This window comes from Anomalospiza imberbis, unplaced genomic scaffold, assembly GCF_031753505.1.
Source record: "Anomalospiza imberbis isolate Cuckoo-Finch-1a 21T00152 unplaced genomic scaffold, ASM3175350v1 scaffold_98, whole genome shotgun sequence".
Taxonomy (NCBI): domain Eukaryota; kingdom Metazoa; phylum Chordata; class Aves; order Passeriformes; family Viduidae; genus Anomalospiza; species Anomalospiza imberbis.
In genome coordinates, this window is record NW_027100601.1 from 266346 (window position 1) to 289171 (window position 22826).

A 22826-nucleotide genomic window follows, 5' to 3' on the forward strand; every position below is an offset into this window, starting at 1 on the left:
CATTCCCTGCAAAAGGTGGGAAAACCCAGGCTGGCTGGGAATAGGGGTCCCGGGTGTCCTCGGTGTTGAGGAAAGGAGGGGCTGGGCACTGGGAAAGGCAGGAATAGGGGTCCAGGGGGTCTCTGGGTGAAGGAAAAGGGGGCTCGGGGGGCTGGGAGAGGCGGCATGGCCGGGAAAGGGGTGCGGGGGTTGCCGGTGCCGGATAAGGGGGTGCGGGGTGGAACCCAGGCCGGGAATGGGGGTGTGCGGGGGGATGGCGGCGCTCGGGAATGGGGGTTCAGGGGCCCCTCGGTGCTCCGGAATGGGCGACCAAAGAGTCCCGGTGCCGGGGGTCCCCCTCACCTCTCGCTGCCCCCCCGGGGCCCCAGGAGCGCGCCCAGCCCCAGCGCTGGAGCCATCGCGCTGCTCCTCCTCACTCCCAGTACGATCCCAGTATGATCCCAGTAGAACTCGGTCCCCCAGGAGCCGCTCCCAGTATGATCCCAGGACAGCCCAGTCACTGCCACTCCTGGCATCTCCCCCAGCCCTCTCTGCGTTCCGACCTGTCCCGGCTCCATCCCCGCCCCTCCCGCGGCTGCGGGGGCTTCGGGAGCGGAGGAGGAGGAGGAGGGAGGGAGGAAGAGGCGCAGCGGCAGCAGGGAGCAGCCGGAGGAGAGGAGAGAAGGAATCGCGTGGCCCTGGCGCTGCCTGAGCTCGCAGCACCCCGGGAGCATCGCCCCCATCCCACAGGTGCCCGGGGAGGGGGAGCTCGGCCCAAATATCCCGGGGCTCCCTGGGTTTGGGACTTTTTTGGGGGGATGTTTGGAGCTGGCAGGGCTCCAAAGCCGAGCCGCAGCTGGTCCTCGGGGGGACATTGGGGGGTACCCGGGAGGTGTTTTTCGGGGGTCCTGGTGGGCGGTGAGGCAGCAGAGCCCCGGCGGGGGGACACCGGTTTTGGGGAGCCCCAGGAGAGCCGCGGCTGCCCTGAGCGGGAGCCCCGAGAGAGAAGAGCCCCAGAAGCCCCAGCGGGGACCCCGAGAGGGGGGGACCCCTGGCAGTGCCGGCACCCCGGCAATGGGGGGTGCTGGGGCTGGAGGGGCGGCATGGCCGGGAAAGGGGTGCGGGGCTCCCGGGGCCGCCAGGGGCTGCTCCCAGCAGGAGCCCAGTTGCTGCCAGTCATTCCTCATTATGATACAATTTACACGAGCACAGTCCCTATTGCTCCCACTTTCATCCAGTGTGTTCCTAGTTGGTCCCAGTCACACCCAGTATGGGGGATGATGTGCCTGGTGTTTTCCCAGTCAGTCTCAGACACTCCCAATATTAGTCCAGTCCTTCCCAGTATGGTCCAGAGATGAGCCCAGTGTGCTCCCAGTCACTGCCAGTATGAACCAGTTGTGCCCCACATGGTTCCAGTTGCTCCCTTTCGCCCTCACTTTTGTTCCAGTCACTCCCAGTCTCTCCCAGTGTACCCCAGTTCCTTCCAGCATACTCCCAGTCACTCCCAGTTCCTTCCAGCATGATCCCATTTGTTCACCACCACTCCCACTCAGCCTCAGTGTAGTTGCACTCACTGCCAATATGATCCCTGTCACCTCCAGCATGATCCCAGTGTATCCCAGTAAAAGCCCAGTTGTTTCCAGTCACCCCCAGCATGCACCCAGTGACTCCCAGTTCCTCCCACTTGCTCATAGCATGATCCCGGTTGCTCACAGTTGCTCCCAGTCAAACTCAGAATGATCCCAGTCACTCCCAGTGTATCCTATTTGCGGCAGCATGGTCTCAGTTGCCCGCTGCAGGCTCCTACTCTGTCCCAGTGTGATCCCAGTATGATCCCAGTCTCCCTCGGTGTGACCGCAGTCTGCCCCAGCATGGGCCCAGCTGCTCCCAGTATGATCCCAGTACGATCCTAGTATAAAAAAGTCACTCCCAGTGCTGCCATTCCTGGGATCCCCCAGCCCTCTCTGCGTTCCCCCCTCCCGGATCTCCCGAGAGGAGCCCCAAGGGCTGGCAGTCCCCTGGCAGGGTCCCCAGCAAGGCCCAGTTTGATGCGCAGCCCCCAGTTTTCCCAGTGTGCATCTCCTTTTGCCCGGGCCGGGTTCCCCCCGCCCCCTGCGGGTGGGAGCAGCCGAGAGCCCCGCGCTGCCCATCCCGACCTGTCCCGGCTCCATCCCTGCTCCTGCCTCGGGCTGCCAGAGCTACGGGAACGGGGCACCAAGGGTGTCGCTGCTCCTGGGGGAGGAGGAGGAGGGAGGGAAGAGGAGGCATGGGACGAAGAGGAAGAGGAGGGACAAAGGAGGATCAGGGAAAGAAAAAGGAATCATGAGGTCCCTGAATTCGCAGCCCCCCTGGGACCATCACCCCCTCATCCCATGGGTGACCAGGGATGGGGAGCTCGGCCCAGATATCCTGGGGGGGTCCCTGGGTTGGGTTTTTTGGGGGGATGTTTGGAGAATGAAGAACTGCAAAGCTGAGCGGAAAAGGCCCCTTGGGGAGACACTGGGGGGTCCCTGTGGCAGCTGCCGGCAGAGGCAGCCTGGAGGAGCAGAGCCCTGTGTCCCCCAGGAGCCCAAAGTGGGGAGCCCAGAGAGGGGGGAGCGCCGTCATTGGCGGGACCCTCATCAGCCTGGAGAGGGGCAGTGAGGACTCCTTGGAGCCCCTGCAGCCCAAAGCAGAGAGGGAGTGGCAGGGGGGACTCCTTGGAGCCCCTGCAGCCCAAAGCAGAGAGGGAGTGGAGAAGGGACCCCGGGAGCCCAAAAAGCCCTGGCATCCTGTGCCAGGAAGGTGGACAGAGCTTCAGCCAGAGCTCGAGGCTGGTGGGCCATGAGCAGGTTCACCATGGGGAGAAGCCCTACAAGTGCTTGGAGTGTGGGAAGAGCTTCAGGCAGAGCTCCCACCTGATCCAGCTCCAGATGATCCACACCGGGGAATGGCCCTACGAGTGTGGGGAGTGTGGGAAGGGCTTCAGCTGCAGCTCCCACCTCGTCATCCACCAAGGCATGCAGACTGGGGAGAGGCCCTACGAGTGTCCCCAGTGTCAGAAGAGGTTTCAGACCAGCTCCAGTCTCCTCAGGCACCAGCGGATTCACACGGAGGAGAGGCCTTTCCGCTGCCCTAACTGTGGGAAGGGCTTCAAACAAAAGTCCCACCTCGTCACCCACCAGCGCATCCACACCTGGGAGAGGCCCTACGAGTGTGGGGAATGTGGGATGAGCTTCAGCTACAGATCCCACTTGATCTGCCACCAGAGGATCCACACTGGGGAACAGCCCTATGAGTGGGGGGAATGTGGGAAGAGCTTCAGCCAGCGGTCCCCCTTGATCAGTGACCAGAGGATCCACACTGGGGAAAGACCATACAAGTGTGGGGAATGTGGGATGACCTTCAGCCAAAAGTCCCAGCTGATCATCCACCAAATGATCCACACTGGGGAGAGGCCCTATGAGTGTGCCCAGTGTCAGAAGAGGTTTCAGACCAGTTCAAGTCTCCTTGTACATCAGCGGATTCACACGCAGGAGAGGCCTTTCCGCTGCCCCAGCTGTAGGAAGGGCTTCTAACAAAAGTCCCACCTCGTCACCCACCGGCTCATCCACACTGGGGAGAGGCCCTACGAGTGTCCCCAGTGTGCGAAGAGCTTCTCCAGGAGCTCTACCTTGACCCAACACCAACGGAGGCATTGGTAGGGGAAGCCCTGCAAATGCCTCAGCTGTGGGAAGAGCTTCGTGCCCTGTTCCTGGTCAGTGCCATGGGAGGTGGGAGTTTAGGGGCTCCTGGGGGGACTGGGAAGGGCTTCTGTCAATCCTGTGGGCATTTGTGGTGCTGGGAGGGGGCTTGGCAGGGTCTATGAGGGAGATTTGGGTCCCTGACAGGGCTGTGTGGCTTGCAGAGAATTTGGGTGGGTCCTGGGGGAGATGGAAACGGGTTTTGGTGGTTCTTGGGGTCATTTATCTTGCAGGGAGTAGTTCAGGGGGGGGGGTCCTGGCTGGGAGCTGTGGGGTGGTTTGAGGAGTCTGGGAGTGGCTGTGGGGCTGGGAGGGCGTTTTTGGGTGGTTGTGACTCCCCCAGACTCCCAAAGCTGCCACCAGACCCCACCCTCAAGATACTGCCAGAGGTCAGTGGCTCCATGTTGGGGTTCATCGCCCTGGCTCTGCAGAAGATATGGGGGGGTCCCCGGGGCCGTGTGTGTCCCCCCAGAGCGTGTGTGACACCCCCCATCCCATTGTCACCCCCTTGTCCCTCCCCACAGGGCTCCAGCCCCAGCTCCTGCTCCCCCAGAGGGAATTTGGGGAGGGGGCAGGGGGGTGTGCAGCCCCCACCGGGGGATGGCCCCGGCCCAGCCCCTTTGTTCAGCACCAAGCTGGGCTCGGGGCCGCAGGAGGAAGAGGCCGGTGGGAAGCAGATCCTGCAGCTGGGACAGTGCTGGGGGTCAGGGCAAGGGCCTGCCCTGCACACCTGGCTCAGGTGTGACCCTGCCCCGGCAAGGGAGCGGGACATTCCCATCCCCAGGGATCAGGGCTGGGAGCAGCACTTGGGGCACGGACATGGAAATACTGGGAGCGACTGGGAGCACACTGAGGGCGTGAATTATTCCCCCGCCTCCACCTTCTCCGGCCGCCCTGCCAGCTGAGAAATGCTCGCTGGGCCTCGGCCTTGGCCAACAGCCCCTGGGCTCAGCTCCTTGGAGCTCATCACAAACACTGTCTGCTCCAGGCACTGCTGCTGCCCAACCAGCTCCTGGTGGCTTTAGGAGCAGCCCCGGGAAGTGTTTTTGTTCCCTCAGTGGCACAACAGCCCTGTTCTCACCTTGCCAAAGAAAGCTGTGGATGCCAAGTGCGGCCAGGATGAAACATTGCTGGCACTGAAGCCCCTCTCTTGGGGCCCTACAGACAGCGCTCCAAAAGGAGCCCCTTGGAGCTCTCCTGGGCCAACGACTCCCTCGGAGTGGGGCCTCTCCGAGCCGGGAACTCTCCCGTTTGCTGCACTCGGGGATCCCCAACAACGAGGGAGCCTGGGCCGATCCCCCCACTCCTCCAGGCTCAACCCTTCCCCCGCTGGGGAGATGCCAAAGCATCGGCAGGGAGCATTTCCCTGCCCTCAGGGGAATTTCTCACAGGTGCCTTGCACTGACTCTTTGTGTCTGTGTGCACACAGGAGTGCCTGTGCTCGGGAAATGTGGCAGAAATGCTGCTCTCTGAGGGGTCTGAGTGCCTTGGATAGCTGAGCCAGTCAGGCCTGTCAGTAGGGTTGAATCACAAGGTCTAAGCTAAGTTAATTTGTGCTAAGAGTTGTTCTTTGCTAAGTTGTTAGGTTTAAAATAAAAGCCAAGTTGTATATTGTTAAATGTTATTTCTCAGTGAAATTGCAAAGTCATAGGTTATAAGTTCAGTTAAATATTGTAAAGTCCTGTTCTTTCGCTAAATTGTGAAGTTGAAGGTGGAAGTTAAGGTTAAGGTATAAGTCAAGTTCTGTTAAGTTTGAGCTCTGTAAGCTCTTGGGCCTGTATTCCTTTTATCCTTGCCCTCATTTCCTTGTGTCTCACACTCTCACAGGGACAGTTCTCGGTTCATTTCTGGTTTGATTGCCTGGATTCTGTTTGGTTTTGTTGTTGCTTTGTTTCCTTGGTGTGCCTGAAGTGTCCAGTCAGGAGCAGAGTGACTCTTGCCAAGGAACTTTGTGGTGCTGTTGCTCAATATTAAATCTGGTTTTTGCTGCTCCCTTGCCGGGGATTTTTTCAGCGCTCTCAAGCCCTCGTTGGTAACAGGGTGAAGGAGCCCTGGGCCAGGCTCTGGCCCTGGGGGACATGGGGACGCTGCCGGGGGGTCCCTGTCCCCTGTCCCGCCCCCCATGGCCCTGTGTCAGGCTCTGGGGTCGATCTCGTGGAACATCCTCTGGGGGAGGCTGCGGCGCCGGGGGCGGGGGGACCCGGGGGGACAGGGGACCCCGCTGTGCACGAGCAGCGTTGGACTTCTCTGGGGGAACTGGGAGGGGGGGCTGGGGCAGAGTCAGCTCCCCAGTGACCTCACACAGCCCCTGTGATCTCACACAGACCCTGTGATGTCATACAACCTCCTGTGATGTCACACAGCCCTTGTGATGTCACAGAGCCAGCTCTGAGATATCACCCTGTGATGTCAGACAGCTGCTCTGTGATGTCACAGAAGACTCTGAGATGTCACCCTGCAATGTCACTGTTTGTTCTTTGATGTATTAGTACAAAGACAAAGAGAATAAATGCTTCCAAACTACCATGAATCTCTACTATGTATGGCAAGAAGTAAATAATATTTTTTTTGACTGCATCTCACCATGGATAAAGCTGTGCATGGAAAGTGGCTCTCACTGCTAGACAATATTATATAGGCCTGGTGGAAAAGGTTATGCTAAGAGACCAGCAGGGCCTGTCCGAAAGGACACAGATAACAAGGAATAGAGAAATGAGAAAAACAGAAAAATTACTTTCTACTGTCACAATTTTGTGCCAAAACCTTGGTTATGAGAAGACAAAAAAAGATGTATTGAACCACATGTTTTGCAGTTAGGGACTTCTCTGACTTCAACTCTTCAGACTGAATTGTTCCCCAGGAGCGTATAAAAGTGACTGTGTGAAGAAAACTTTTCCAAATATTCCTAAAAATTCAGGAGTACTCTGCTGCAAAATTTCAGGCACTTCAGGGCATTTTCACTTCAAGCTTCAAGCGTTTCTATGGAAATGCTTGAGAGACAGCATACTTCATATATCCAACATCTCTGTTTGCAACAAGTTTTTATTTCAGATAGGGGTATAGGAAGGACATTCTCTAAATACAGAGGGTTAAATGCAAAGAATGACACATTTCAGGCAATTTGAGAAACTTATTTTCTTTTATTAATTTCTCAAACATAGATATTCAAATATTATTTAAAAGCAGACAAGCAACTACAGTAGGGTATTTCTCTACACTAAGGGTAACTTTGCAGAATAGTTATACACTGACAAGACTAAAGGGCATCTGGAAGGAATGTTAAGAAACTAGTCTAATTAAAGCTACAGCTCATTAAATGACTACACTAAGTCCCTAACAGACTAGGTTGCTGTCTTCGAGATATTTCAAGCAACCTCCATCAACTGCACTGTTCTTCTGTGAGGATGTGCAGGTGGAGCCAGTTTCTGCCTCATAGACTTAGGCAACAGCACCGTCGTAACTGGAAGGTGAAGGGCAAGGCCACTCAGAGATGTGTCTGCACAACGAATCCATGTGCTGCAGCATCTTCCTTCCGCAGGAGCAGGAAAGCAGCTTCAGGATTGCCAGTCACAAATGCAGCAATTACGCAGCGTTCACGTGGCTGCCATCGGGTGTGACCCCCCCAGCACAGCTCTGTGCAGGGAACTCCTCTCAGTGGCTGGAGAGCAGCGTCCGGAGGCGAAATCGCAGCCGACCATAAGATTTCAGTGCCTCTAGGTGGGCAGCAGGATCTCGGGCCAGGTGCTCAAAGAGGTTGAGTGGCTGAAGCCTTCGCATTGCTGGCGGCAAGCTGATCTCTGCAGGAAGCCTCCCGTTGCCTAGCACAAAGTGCTCCAGGTGTTTCAAGTGCAGGCAGCGGCGCAGGTACGCCATGACGTCCCACAGCCGCTGTGCAAATTCCCTCCTGCGCCACCGGGACAGCGGTACGGTGGTCAGCACGTGCATGACCACAGTCTTCCAGGTAGAGCTGGAAAAACCTGTGCCCCTCAGGATGCAGGTGAAGACCTGCAGGCATTTCAGGTGCAAGCTCTGGCACGGCATCTGCCTGGCGATGTGCTGCAAGAATTTTGCCTCTGCCACAGCATATGTCTCAGGCCATGCTGTGCTTGCGATGATGTTGGCCTCGGCGGGCTGACTGCTCACAAAGATGCTGGAGTTGCCTTTCTGGGCCTCTGTGGGATGGCTGACCACAAAGATGTCAGAGTCCCCTTGGCGCACCCCAAAGAGCATCTCCACCGTCAGGCTCTTCTTGCCTTTGCTCAGCTGGAATTGGCAGGACCGGCTGCAGGGCTGAAACACCAAGTGCCATGAGTATGACTGAGGCACGTGCAGCCACGAGCATCTCACCAACTGGTAGAACCAGCGGGAGGTTTTCTCCACATCCAGGTAGGAGCCGGTGCAGAGTGTCTCTAGGAGGCTGCGCTTCTGCTCCCGCCACAGCTCCTCCTGCGAGTGGTGCAGGAAGCACAACAGCTTCTCGCCCAGCCGCTCCCTCTCGCACAAGCACGCAAGCTCCACACGGACGCTGAAGGTCCTTGTTGCCATCTGCCCTGCACTGTTCAGCTCTAGGTGGAAGACGTGCCCTGGCGGGGGATTCAGTGGGACCAGCACGTGGTACACACCATCCCACCCACGGGGACTCCAGCCCTCAAAGGCACTGCCCACCCCGATGGCTTCTTGAGGCACCGGGTAGAAGCTATTGCTCACGCTGTCCACAAAGACACGCGTGAAGCTCTCCATCAGCTCAGCTACCACTGAGCAACCTCTCTCCAGGTCCTCCACAGGCCACTGTATGCCATCCACTAAAAGGATGCCTTGCTCATTCCCAGCATCCTGAGTGTCTTCTCTGTCTTCGGGTCCACCATTGCCGCTCTCTTCCTTGCCACCATCACTGCCAACTTTTTCACTGGCAGCCACGTTACCTTCTTTGTCTTCTTTTCTATCCTTGTTCTTGTTTCCCTCCACGTTCACATCACCCTGTTCTTCAACCTTGCTTCTATCATTGCCATCTTCTTCTGTAACATCCTTGTTTTCTTTCTCAGGTCCAGCAAAACCATTATGGGCACTTTCATTCCCGCATTTATTACTATCTTCCTGCTCAGTCACATCTCTGCTTCTCTGTTCACTGGCATCACTGCTTTCCTGCACCTTCACATCCATGTATTTTTCCTGTCCATCTATGTTGTCTTCACCTTCATTTACGTCATTGTTGTCGCCCACCTTTATAGTCACACTATTGTTTTTTTCTTCATTTCCATCTCCTTCTTCTTCCTTTCCAGTGTCCTTGTCTTGCTCCACCCGCACATCCTTGTGTTCTCCTTCATTTGCTTCATCTAGGTCTTCTTTATTTCCAACAACATGGCCAGGTTCTTCTTCATTTTCGTCACCACGACTGTCTCCTGGCACATCCCCATCACTCCGTCCCTCATCTTTCTTTAAATCATGTCCATTGTCCCTGTGAACATCGCTGTCTTCCTTCACCTTCACATTGTCATTGCCTTCAATGGCATCATCACTGTCTCCTTCATCTACAGCCACAGGACTGCCTCCTCTGTCATTTTCAGTGCTGCTGTCATCTGCCTCCACAGTCACGTCAGTGTTTTCTCCACCTTCCTCTGGATCAGTGCTGTCTTCTTTCTGTTCTGTTCCTTTCTCATCTCCCAAGGTCTTGCAGGAGCTCTGGTCCTTGCTGCTGCTGCTGGTGTCACAGCTCCTTCTCCTGCAGCTAAACCACAGGCCCAAGAAGAGCAGGACGCCAGCAAGAACCCAGACCGGCCACTGCTGCAGGGCACCAAAGAGCACGGCTCCCCAGCCCTCGTCCTGCTGCTCCAGGGGCCCCCGCTCCAGCTCCTGCAGCAGCTGAGCCATCTCACGGTCCAGCAGCTCCTGACGCTCCTTCATTCGCTGGTGCGTGGCCTCATCCAGCCCATCCCCAGCCGGCTGGGGGTACTGGATCAGGCTTTGCACGAGCACGAAGAGCAGTGACAGTAAAGCCATGGTCTGCAGGAGGACACACAGAAGGGGTTCAGTGGGGCCGGAATGGAGACGGACAATGAGGGGCAGGAGCAGCAGGGATGTGGCGGCAGGAAGGAGAGGGCCCCCGGCAGATGGCAAGGCCTGCACCGCTGCCCCAGCAAGCAGCGCGCCCTCAGCGAGGCGCTCCCGCCGGGGCTGGGCCCTGGATGCGGGGGCAGCCCCAGGTACCGGCGCTTCTCCCCCAGCCCTCCTCCAGCCCCCAGCCCCGTCTCCTCACTGCTGTGCACTCACCGCTTGCCCAGGCTCTACTGGGGCAGCGGCACCCGCTGGGGCCTTTTCTAGCTGCCCCCATTGTGACACGGCGCCTGCGATGTCACAGAACCCAGAGCGCGGCACAGGCCAGCCCCGCCCGCCGTCCCCAGCCCGGCCAGGGAACTCATCGTGGCCCTGGGCACCCCGAGCCCCAACAGACACCAAGTGCAGATCCATCACTCGGGAACCTGGGAACACCAGAGCTTCCCTTGACAGAGCAGGCACAAGCACCCTCACACACAACCCTTGTCAAATTCAAATCTGGGTGACATGACCCATGGATGTTCTCAGTGTACAAGTGTAGGCTTTTATTTAATACTGGTGGGGGACATTTTTTATTAGTAGTATTTATACTTATTACTTTGGCGTAGGATGTCATGTAAGCTAATGCTCTGTTACAGATTTAGTGAGATTTCTTTCTTTCTGGAAGAAATCCAGGCTGCTTGGATGATGCACAGGAAGAGTTAATACCATCCTAAAAAGGCAAAATAATTTAATTACAAAATGTTATGCCTTCAATAACCTCTTAGCTCTCAAACTCTGTGGTTCAACACCGTGCAAAATTCTGGTATAGCCAGGATTTTGTTCTGAAAGTAGAATGTCTGTGTTTTCAAATTTCTGCAAAGATGTACCTCTGTCACTCCCACCATCTTCAAAATTGTCTCCCTTAAACAGTCTTAGCCAATCTCTTTGACTGATAAAGGAACTTCTTTCTCTTTCTGCCATCTCTTTGTGTATTTATCTCCAAAGGACTGTGAGTACAGGAGAGATTACACTCCTCGACCTTTCTTTGGGGAACTCATCTATAAATGGAACTGCAGAAATGGGGAGGGAGGAAAGGGAAGCAGGATGTGACTTGAGTACCTGCATCGTGACCACAGATGGCCACTGCTAGACAGACACTGACGTCGGGCTGATCACGCTCTCCCCTTGGTGTGTAGCAGAATAATGTTGGGATTGCTAAAACTGCTCTGAATTGGATTTGCTTAACAGATGTCATTAGTAAAAGTATTCCAATAAAGAGTTTTAAACTCTCTTCCGAGCTGATGCCACTTATCATGTATCTTCCCCGCATTCTTCTAGGGAAGCTGTTTTTGATGTTGTCCCTTCCTTCTTTTTACAAGGGAGCAAAAATTATTTGCCAAGTATCACTCTTCCAGATTTGTTTCCTCTCATTTTCCAAGATTTAATAAAGTGAACACTCAGCAGAATAGTTCCGTATTTTTTGAACACAATTCTTCTATTACCCAACTGAGGCCCTTCTGTGACCATGAAAACACAAATCTTGTGAGCTACAGTTTACACTTAAGAGGTTGATATGGGTCAGTTCTCCCAGGTTATTCTTAGTTCATCTGCTATGTAAACTGTTGATGTCAGTGACTGGAAGCTGCTCTCCAGGACATTATATATGTAAATATATATGATAATTATATGACAGAAAATGCAACATATAGTTGGATCTGACCTTCAAGTTCACTAGCTTAAAAAAAGAAAAAAAAGTCTGTAAGAAATTTGCTGGTTTTTCTATTTATAAATGCCTTCACATTTATATTTAGTTTATGCACATACAAGAGCCTTTCCTTGCATGGACAGCAGTGCCCATCCATCATCAGTCTCGGGTATATTATAAGTCTCAATGATAACTGCCTCCAGAAAGCATTTTTGAGACAAAACAGGCAAATTCTTTTGCGTAACTATACAATCTTCCAGTAGTAGGATCTTCACTCTCACATAAACACTTCATGCTTTTCTGCAAAGGAATCTGCGATAGATTTTTCTGAGAGATAACAAACCACCAAAAATTAATTAAATAACAAACAAGAGGAAAACACCATTTCTTCACTCAACACACTTTCCTTGTTTTTCATAAGCATTCAGATTTACAGCTGCTGATGCTACCACAGGAGCAGGGCTTTGTCTGGTTTTGCTTCCTCTTCCAGCAGAGCAAGCACAGCTGCAAAATGCAATTTTTTTTTTTTCCTGAGACAGCAATCAATCTCCTGGTTTGGCTATAGTCTACTTTTCCCTATAAAGTAGAACCTAGAGATACACTCAGAAAATATGTATGGAAGTACCTCTCAATTAATTAAAAAATATTATTACCCAGAAGATAGAGACACGACTGTCTACAGTGTATGAATTGAACTTATATGAATTAGGACACAGACTCTTCCATTCTTTAGTAACAAAACTGATGCTGTCCTGAAAATGACATTAATGAATGAGACTGGTATATGAAAACCTTCTGCATCTGCTCTAGACGTTGGAATGAGCATGTTAAATGATGCAGCAGACAAGGAGGATGCACTTCTTAGGGAAGCTGAATGTCACTTCTGTGCTTAAGGAGTTCTGCAGTTTGGATGAAGGTCACAGGCTATGTCCAGGTGCACGAAAATGAATGATAAATACACACAGTTCTCTTAGACTGAAAGCAGAGCTAGACAAAGAGTATGAAAATCAGGAATAATTAATCCCCTGGTTTTCTAAAGATGTCAATCTTCTATTAGAAGACAGTTTGTTAGCTCCTCCATGTATTAAAGCTATAACATAATAATAGAAGCACCTCAAACTTGTAGAAGTATCTAAGATGCATAGATTAAGTAAGGTCTATGCAGAGCGAGCACCCTAAAAACATCACAAGAGCAAGCAGTGACAATTTCTGGGATAGTAATGACATGAATCAGTATCTAAAAGTTAAGTATAAGTGAAGAAGAGAATTTTTCAACTAATGGATCAGGGAAAATGTGGGAACAAAGGATATGTGATTAAAGATCACAGTGTATTATATAAACAGAGGTGGAGAATATATGACTTTGATTCTGTATTACAACACATTTCAATTGAGTTGTGTGTAGTTTTAGTTTTATACATGCACAATTTTTTAGAACACATTTTTAGAGTAGGGCATGCAATAAAGGAAATGCATTGTATTGCATTGATCCCCACATGACTCCCTGGAATATCTTAACATTTCCAGCGCAGATTCCCACTTCTGAGGATGAAAACCCAGAGAAGATGAAAACCTGTAACTGCCATTAAGAGAAGGTCTGAAATTTTAATTGCTGTCTGAACACAAAGGAGCTGTGACATGCTGTGGTTTCTTGAAGCACTCCTGCAGTTACAGACACATCTTTAACTACCCCACCCTCTCCCTCTTCCCCATCCACCACTGACTGATGCAGCTGGGAGATTCAGTAACTGTGGAGCAAAATCTTGCTTACTTTCAGCTCTCCTGCCCCAGCAAATGCTCAGCTCTTCTGGGAAGATGGACCTATGCCATAAACACACTGCACCTGGAAGAGAATGAAAACTTCCCTTCAAACACACACATGTGACCAGGTTTCTGGAACTGCCTGATGTTGCCAGTTTTCGTCTGTTTTCCACAAAGAAGGGAAAGAACCTTGTATTCTCCTCCTCATGATATTTCAAGTCTTAATTCCAAAGAACAGAGATGCCAGGACTTGTCAGTGACATGACTAACAATCTTATGAGAACTGGCAACACAGTTCATTTCTCCTACATCTTACAGAAACCTTGGAATTATTTTGTCTGAAACACTTGGGGGAAGCAAGATGGACTTAATTCTGACAACTTTATTAAATATTCAGCACATCTGACATCCCGATATCAACAACAAAAATATGGTTTAATTATGATAAGCCATACTGGTATCATTTACAATACGTAAGTGTGAAAAAACTGCAATGAATTTTTTCTTGATCCATGTGGAAAAATACACACCTTCCCCCCCCCAAAAAAAGTAAGACAAGGCACAATAAATTCTCGTAATTCTCTTTCTTCTGGCTTTTCAGTTCCATCACAGCTCTCCAAATTAAGATTTATGTGCTATTTTGCATCTGTATCTGTTGTTGATTTGCCCCCCTACAGGGATAGAGGTGGATAAGTTTGGACAGGAAACGGTATTCCTCAAGCCAAACTGAAAGGTTTATAAAGTTGCTAATAAAAGTTTGGGTCAGGGCCTAAATATCAATCATCTGCTTATTGTCTTTTTAAACGAGCTCAGGCATTTTCCCAACCACTCCCAGCAGGTCTCTGCCACTATTCTAAACTAAGATTTCAGACATTTCTTTTTTTCCTGTGTTGACCTCAATATTTTTTTTTCTCCCCCTCTCTACCTGCCAAATGCATCCATCAGGATTTTGCCAAAGGCTATCTGCTTTTGAAGTTGAGAGGAATTCACTAATCGTGAGTGTCAAATCCACAATAAATGCCATTGCCATATGGTATGTGCTGCTTTTGGGAATTATCTCAAAAGGCCTAGCTGTGAGAAGGCTGGCTGTATGTTAGGAGGGTTTTACTGCTAACTTTCATAACTCATGTCAGGTTTTCAGTTTCTGTACTCATTGGCTTCAGTGAGTGCAACTGTTTCCTGATTTTATAAAAATGTTGTCAAGATCCCTTGATCTTGCTTCCTCCGTCTCTCTCACACAAACACATCCAAACACATCTCTACACAGTGGAATAGCATGCACAGTGGCATGCAAATCTAGTAAAAGAGAAGCTTGTAAATAAATAGCATGTCATTCTGCTTACTCATTAAATTCATCTGGGTGCTAAACTCATGACAAACGTATCATAAGCCCCGATGAAGGGTTTACAGCCTGTCCCATCACACCATCCTAAGTGCAATTCTGCCATGCATAGGAAGACATAAGTTTGAAAAACAGAGCAGAAATAGCTCCCGTAAGGTCAGGGTGCTGACATAGATGAAACATAACTAACTGGAGAGCGTTTGTTTTAGCTGAAGAAGACAGCATCAGTGTCACATCTCTGTGCCTGTGGAGGTGTAATCTACATTCAAAGCAACAAGAAATCTATCTCCTTTAAAAAATTGTCCATTAATACATAAATGTGTCTGTGTTGAAACTCCTCAGATACCATTCCCAACAAGAACTACACACAAGACTAAGAAATTCCACAGAGAAACACGATTTGGTGATCCAAAGAGGCAAGGAGAAAGAAAACCACATATGTGGAGTTTAACATACCAACGTAGTGATAGAAAAATAATTACAAAAATAAATGTCAGTCCCCTTGAAACACTTGAGGCAGCGCTCTCAACTTTCTCTGATGCTCTAGGAAGACGTGAATGTCCTCCATGTCTCACATCATCCCCACCAGCCACATGGAAATATCTCCAATGCTGCTCGGAGTGTTTCAAGTATAACTCCCCTCGAATTTATGTAGTCTGTTAACATCCTCTTGGAGCAAACAGAAATAATAGTTTAAAAAGACAGCTGTATTTCAGATACATGTGCCTCTACACGACAAAAAAAACCCCAGAATTTAATACCGTCCCTAGGCAGAATTCATCCATCTTTAAGGCTTCTATTTTGTATGTCTGATTTGTTTTCCTGGTAAGTAATACAAATGAACTGCTGGCAACATCACATCAAAACAAAAGCAGCAGAATCAGAAAAAAACACTGAAAAGTTTACCTTTCTAGGAAAGCTTCAGTCTTGGGATATTTTGTTTTGACATTCCAGTGACTGGAAGGAACAGCATCACTAAAGACAGTAGGCTGCAGGCATGTGGCATTTGCAAAGTTCTCATCCTGCTCTCTTCTTCTGCATCTTCTTTTGCACTGTCTCCCCACTTTTCAAACAACCCAAGTTTTATCTGGAAGAAAAAAAGGAAAACATCTGTAGACCTGCATTACTGCATAAATAATAATTCTGTAAGCAAGCCAGACCTACCTTTAAAGAGCAGCTCATTTAATTTCTTTGCTACAAAAGGATTTTTTTTCTCCAGTACAAGTAAAAATGTTTTGTTTCTTTAATACTAAATTTACACATTTTGACATTGGAAAAATATGTAAACTTTTCAACACCAGTGTCTAGCATAGCTGAAGTTCAAGCACAAATTGAATTAATACAGTATCCACACAAAGAATATTTGCCATTCAAAAGTGACCACGCAACTTGTTAGTTCATACCAGTCGACTGGATATCTTAATGTTTTATAACTTTTTATCTCAGTACAAAAGCTATTTTATGTTTATGCTATGACTAGAATGAACTGTAAGGTCTCAGATGCCATGGGGGTACAAGCAGCATTAACAATGAGTACATACCCATCAAAACTTCCATAAATAAACTAAGAAAATTGGGTAGAACAAGCAGTTGTGTCTAGTTTTAATAGAAAAAAGTCAGTGCAGATGATGGATTTAAAAGTGCTTTCAGTATGATATTTCCAGCAGAATAACTGCAACTCATCCACCAAAACATCCTATAAACTTTAATGAGTGTTTCAGGCTGGGGTCAATAGGCTGATATGAGATTTTGTTAGCACAGTTTGTTGCAAAGCAACTAAGCCAGCTTTGCAGCACTTTTCACTTAATAAGTGTCATTCATCGTCCATAAATCTTGAAGTGTTTTACAAATGAAAGCAATTATCACTGTCCTTATTTTCCCTATGCAAAAACAGAACCATAAAGCTGCAGTGAACCTATTTCCTCGAGGTCACACAGCACAGTAGTTGAAAAGAAAACAGCAACAGCAATCCTGGTGTCCTTTGTACCCAGCTATCAAGGATCTCTTTTGCCCAATAACTCCACTTTTGCACAAGAAATTCTTTTAAATGGTGTCTTGAGTTCTGAAGGCAAAACTTGATGGTTAATAAATCACAGAGATCAGAATATGAAAATACTTGTAAGACCAGATCCTTCCTCCTGCAAGTGCATGATGCTAGAGGTCAAGGGAGACAGCTGGTGAAATTAAAAATATCAATGTTTGAGTAATGCTGTAAAACCAAGGAGTAAAGAAATGTTATGCTTAGTCGAGAGATTAATGGCTCATGACTTGCCATGAAAATTATTTTCTGAAAGGTACTGGAACTGCCTGATTAAAAGAGCAATCCTAGCGCCCACGTCAGCCAGCACTTGCACAGACATCAAAGGAGAGGCTCCTTACAAGCCCATGAGGGATGCAGCACAGCTCGTGGCCCCTGGTCTAGCATTTGAGCTCCTGCAGCCCTGGGTCAGGCAACTCTGAGCTACAGCAGCACCCAGAACCATGGCATGAAAGGATGGAAACAGTTTTCTCCAACAGAGGAAATCTCTCTCAGATGAAACTTGGGCTTTCTGAGCCTCCAGAACTTCTGTTAATAGTAAAAGACAAAGAAGTGTGCAAGAAGAGCACGGTGGTGAAAGAGAAAGAGGGAAATAATTTGTAAAATGCCCAAAGTGTAGCTCCTATTGCAGAACACTGAGCTTCATTCTTCTCAGTCCCCTCTTCAACAATGACATTCAGTGTCTGAATGTACTACTCTAGGCAAAGGGGAGTGCATGGTCATGAGATGACACGGCGAGAAAACAGACAAACATGAAATGCCTGTTTCATCTTTCCCTTCCCTTTATTACAGAATGAGATCTGAAGAGAAGGCCCTTACTTCTTCTGTGCCAACACATCTATTTGAGGGTGCACCACAAAGGACTGATGTGGATTGGACTATCGTAGGGTTAAACTGCCTTTAAAAAATCTATTTAGGGGGAAGAAGGGGAACAGAGGGGAGGGGAGGAGGGGGAAGAATATATGAAGGTGAGACACCAGCCCTGTCCACCTTCAGCAGGATGATAGTGACAAACCATACTTCAAAAAGAAGCAATTAAGTGGGAGCCAGTCTCACTGCAAGCATGTTGAGACGTCATGGCCTGAAGGTCTGGGCCTCAGACAACAGGGAATTCACCAAAGGATTTGGGGTTCATTTTCTTGAGGCAAATTACTGTGAAGAATCAAGACTAAATTTGACTAAAAAACCAATTTTGTTGATGCACTGTCATTTGCTGAATTGATTGAGAATCAGCACCAAACTCAGGCCTTCGGCCATAGCTCACAACCTCACTTTTTCATTTAGGCATTTTTTGCTAATGGGAACCTTCAGGTTTTTTTTTTTTTTTTTTTTTTTTTTTTTTCCCTCTTTTCCCTTTTATTTGAATAATGTCTCTGAAAAACCATTTGCCTTCACAAGGCGGTTGGTTAGTTTACACTGGAGGCAGCTGCTCTGTGAGCTCGAGTCAACCCTGTCCTGTCTTCAGATTCATTGCAATCTGGCCAGATTGTCACATATATTTTTAGTTTATGATGATCCTCTAATACAATTCCAGCTTCCACACAGAGTCCTTCCAACAGTCTAGCTCAGGCTGAAGAACTTCAGACCAACTAACTTGCCATTAATCTTCAGGAAATATCCTTCCTCTCTGTAACATAAGCAATGTCAATCTGTGTCCTGTGCTGAAAAGACCCACAGTCACACTGATCAGAAGCAAACAGTCCCATGAGCAGAAATAAAACATAAATCCTAAAAGCAAATTCTACTACCCCGTTCCTTCCTCCCCTCAAAAGTAAGAAGAATTTGGTCAGAGAAGGAAAAATTACTGGTCTGTTCAGTTCTTTGATACTTGAGCTAAGGACCAACACCTTCTAAAACTTCCTCACCATGAACAGATCCAAAATAAATGAGGAAAAAGAGTCTGAAAAGAAAAATGCCGAGGCTAAAGCTGCTTCCCCACCTTGGCTTCAGCTAGGAAATAGCACTGCACTGTGTTAATTATCACCTGCAAGATCGACCAGGGAAGGAAGCCATGCACACACCTCGCGGAAACGGGGGCATTTCCAGCGGAATAAAGGAGCTTTTATTTGCCCCATGTAGGGGCGGGAGGCACAAGGCTGAGAGGGGCTGAGCAGCCTGGCTCCATCCTGCTTGGACCTCCCAGCGGGGCCCATAAATTCGGACCGGGCTGTGGGTAACGCTGCCAGAAGACAGAAAGTGGAGCTGCGGGTGGGTTGCCATCCTGACAGAGAGAGGGGCCAGACCTGACTGGCACATGTGCCATGGCACGTCCCAAAACGAGGTGTCACCTCCCTGCAATTGGTCACATCTAGTGGAGCCTATAAAACAGATTGCTCCAAAGCTACTGTCTGAAACAAGAAAACCTGGAGCCAATTTACTAAACATAATTTATTCCAGGCCCTTTGTGGCAATAAACAGAGCTCTTCAGCCTTCTCAAACACACAGACAGTAAGGAGCTCTGTGCTTATGGGAGCTTTTTCAGATCGTTCAGCCCAAACCTATCTAAATGCAAAATCTTGCATTCACAAATACTGTGTAGTTTCCAACTTCTCCTGGCACCAAGATGTCCAGAGCTGAAACGACTGTGACCCATCTGCAAACACACACTTTTTAAACTGTATTCAGGAAACTCTCGGTTAATTCTGTGAAAAAAGCCTTTATGGAATTGGAGGATAATTTAAAACCTGTTTCCAGCACTATTTTTCCAAGGTCATTTTAAAATTCAGAATTTTATATTCCAATAAAGAGTTGTGGCTCAGTTTTAGTGAATCTAATAGCAATGCTGCAAATTGTGACAACTGAAAATCTAGAGCTATAAGCTCTAGATAAAATCTAGTCACTCTAAGCTTATAAATCTAGCCACTATAGCTTATAAAATCCAGTCACTATAAGCTTATAAGTTAATTATAAACCTAATAAGTAAGTTGCCTAAGCCACGTAGCTTTAATACGTAATTTTCTATCACTGATGCAAGAGTTCTTCTTTCTTCTTCTCATCTATCCTTGTTTGACATCTTGTGGTTTTATTTTATTTTGGTCAATGGAGTCAGAAGAGAGCAAAAAATAGCATAAGTGGCCTTTCAGACAAATATATTGCTTTAAAAGATTTAAAACTAACCAGCTACAATATAAACAAAAATTACCCCACCTACGATTCATATTTATTGAAAGGTACATTATCTCTTTATCATCTCTTTATTAAGAGATAAATATCCGTTTATTTAGGTAGATTATTTTCTACTATTACAAGTAGAAAATCTATATGCACACAAATTTAGAGCACGTTATTTTAACTACAAGTATACAGATATGTGTGTCCAATGCATTATGCAGATATCTCACCTTGAAATTATCATACAAATTCCAAAAGAAAAATTACTGTGGTTGTCTGCTGTGTGGTTCAAAACTGTACTATAATCATGAACTGGATATTGAATTGCCTTTGTTAGTAAGAGGGAAAATTGTAAGCATACATGGCTTAGATTAGTAACTTAGAAAGTCAAATAGACTAAAAATAAAATTACACCTTCAGACTTACTTAACAATCTTAACTTAGTTCTGCAATAACAAAGATGACATTGATCCAGAGCATAATGAAACTATGTTCTTGTACCCCTTAGATAGATGGTCTGTTTATTATTTGGCAGAAGATGCTTTTCTCTTCATTGTGAAATCTCAGTTAAAGCTAACTCCATCCAAGAACTGGTAAACAGCATTATTCATCACTATTCTCCAGGTTTTGTGGTGTTTTTAGTCCAGAAAATGTTCCCTTTCAGGATTCAGAAAAATACTGCTTTTTACACAAACCCCAGATCAGCATTACCTCACTTCCCAACACCAGGAGAAATTAATGAATAAAAATACAATGGTACAATCAAAAAGCATTATGTGAGCCTGCAGTACGTGATTTGTTTTTCATTTTATGTTGCATAAATCACTGGATTTAGTCTACCTGGTTTAGATGAGGTTTTGCCATGCAGCAGTCTTCGCTATTGTTAAAATACCCAAACAATTAGCAGAGACTCCTAAGAAGCATAACCCAGCTTACATTGAGTTTTGCAAAACTATAAAGGCTTTAACTTTTACTGAGCTCCTCACAGGATTTACACACCATCCATTCAACACCAATAACTTGGCAAGAAAAATCACTGCTGTGACTCCCACTTGAGAAAAACCAAATCGAGCAAAGAAAAATGAAGGGTCTGAGAGACAATGAGGACACAATTGAGGGAACAGAGTCAGCAAAAACATCTTCTTGCAGAGAACCATCTGATAATAAATAAAGCTCTCCAACAGAGAGAGAAAATACATTTGAGGATTACACTGGATTTTTTGTTGAGATGAACTCAAGCTCAAGTAAAAAATGGTGACTAAGGAAGTGAAATGAGAGAAGAAGGAGGAAGGAACTCCCTTACTTTGTTCACTTTTTCATACTTTTCAGCATCTTTCTGAAGGGAATCTGCTGGTGGAAGCATTTCCAACAGGCATGTAGTCTGTTTGGAGATAAACACTGGTTGAAATGGTAGAAACCTTACAGAATGGTCTGTGTCACATTGCTCTGAAGAGCTCATCTGACCATGAAATTTACTGTTGGGCACCTAAAATTATACACATAGGAAACGAGCACTTCATCCTCAAAAGATATCAGGATATTTTTCAGGTCAATGTCAGTGAGGTGAGGATTGCACTCAAAAATTTCACACAGACACAGAAGTAATCTTTTCAGAAAGTGACAGATAGACAGCCATGCACACAGACATGTTATGTATCATTACAAACGGTGATTCCGAGAAATTTTATCTGTGGCATTTTATATTTTGGACATGTAACACATAAATCCAAGACCGATGATAAAGCAAATGCTATTCTCTAACCCTAATTATTTGTATATTGTGTCTCCTCAAAAAACAAACAAACAAACAAACAAACAAACAAACCCAAAAAAACAACCCAAAAAAACCACCCAAAAAAAACCCCCAAAAAACAACCAGACTCACTGCTTTCTACATTCTGTAGGCTGTTTCTCAAACACAGTATCTATTGTTCAAGAAAAAGGATAGGATGGAAAGCAATTTGTCATCTGAAAATTGTATTTCCAAGAGGAGGTAGGGACATAAATAAAATGTCCCACCAGTCAGATGTGAAGCTGGGATCTTTGCACAGAAATATCAACATGCCTTTCACTCTATAGTTAGATGCATATGTATCTCTTATGGATTCTTTTTCCTCATTTCCTCTTGTTTCCTTTGGGGAAGGAACTATGACTTCAGGTATTATGTCCATCATACCAGCTTTCTATAGGCTCTTTATTTAGAAAGACATGAGAATGCCCTACAAGTCTGATAATTAAAAAAAAAAAACAAAACAAAACAAAACAAAAAACACCAAAAAAAACCCAAACAACAAAACCCAAACACAAGCCAAAGAAGAAAGCAGTGTAAGACACGATTTAGCAACACATAAGAATCAAAAGGAGCCCTAAGCCAAACTTTAGTGTTACATTATTTTAAGTACAGCATGTTTCCCCAGCAGACCAAAAAAAAACACTAATGCTATGAAAAGTGATTCTAAGATGAGTTTTGTAATTCTGGTATCCAAGAAAAGAAAAAAGCAGTAGCATGAAAATTCCTAGAGACATTAATGAAAAGGTAGACTAGATGGAAAACCACGTACTGTGACGTCTGAAGGGTTTCAAAGAGAGACAGAGAATTTTCCTCTGAAATGTCTGTCACCACCTGCAGCACTTGGGGTGGTTTGGCTCAGCTCTGAGTGAAGGAGACAACACTTGCAGGAAGCTCTGCCTGTGGAACAGCCTTGGCCTGCTCTTGAGAAAATACTGGAAAGCCAGAAAAATGTCACAATGGCCATCAGAGAAAACAAATGCTCATTTTGGGGAGATCTGCCTGAGCATTTAAACTCTAGCAGATGGCATTTGTCCTGCCGCAGCCTGAATTACCCTCAGGCAGCACTGTCAAGCCACCTAAACCACTGACCCTGCAACCACCATTCTTCTGCTGGAAGAAACATAAACCTACCTTGGCCAACACAAAGGAATGATTACAATCTCATTTTCGCCTCCAGGAATTCTTGCCAGTGTTTTGCTATGGAAAAACCGTTCTCTGCTATTTCCTTTCATAGGAGACCTTCCAAAATATGCAGGAGTGAAGCATCGGTCCTCTAGCAGGGACCAGAAGTCTGAACTGGCTGATATTTTTGGGCATTACCAGTAACTAGTGGCAATGGGGTA

The 22826-nt window shown here is 47.3% G+C and overlaps 1 protein-coding gene and 1 pseudogene across 1 annotated transcript; one reads left to right on the top strand and one right to left on the bottom strand.

The window, feature by feature from the left end:
- Positions 1-1755: 1755 nt before the first annotated feature.
- LOC137468026 (zinc finger protein 420-like) overlaps positions 1756-22826 on the top strand; it is a 46072-nt pseudogene continuing 25001 nt past the window's right edge.
- Positions 7353-10368, bottom strand: LOC137468023 (inositol 1,4,5-trisphosphate receptor-interacting protein-like 1). The gene is made up of 2 exons (XM_068179446.1): positions 10344-10368; positions 7353-9229 (listed from the first exon to the last, which is right to left on the bottom strand). The coding sequence occupies exons 1-2, from the start codon at positions 10366-10368 to the stop codon at positions 7353-7355; spliced, it is 1902 nt and encodes a 633-aa protein (XP_068035547.1).

Excerpts from the sequence above, each read along its gene's own strand:
- LOC137468023 (XM_068179446.1), bottom strand. The coding sequence starts at position 10,368 with ATGACATCCTACGCCAAAGTAATAA. Across the intron at positions 9,230-10,343 it reads ATCCTACGCCAAAGTAATAA|ATGAAGGAGACAGTGATGAT; the intron begins GTATAAATACTA and ends CTGTGGCTGTAG.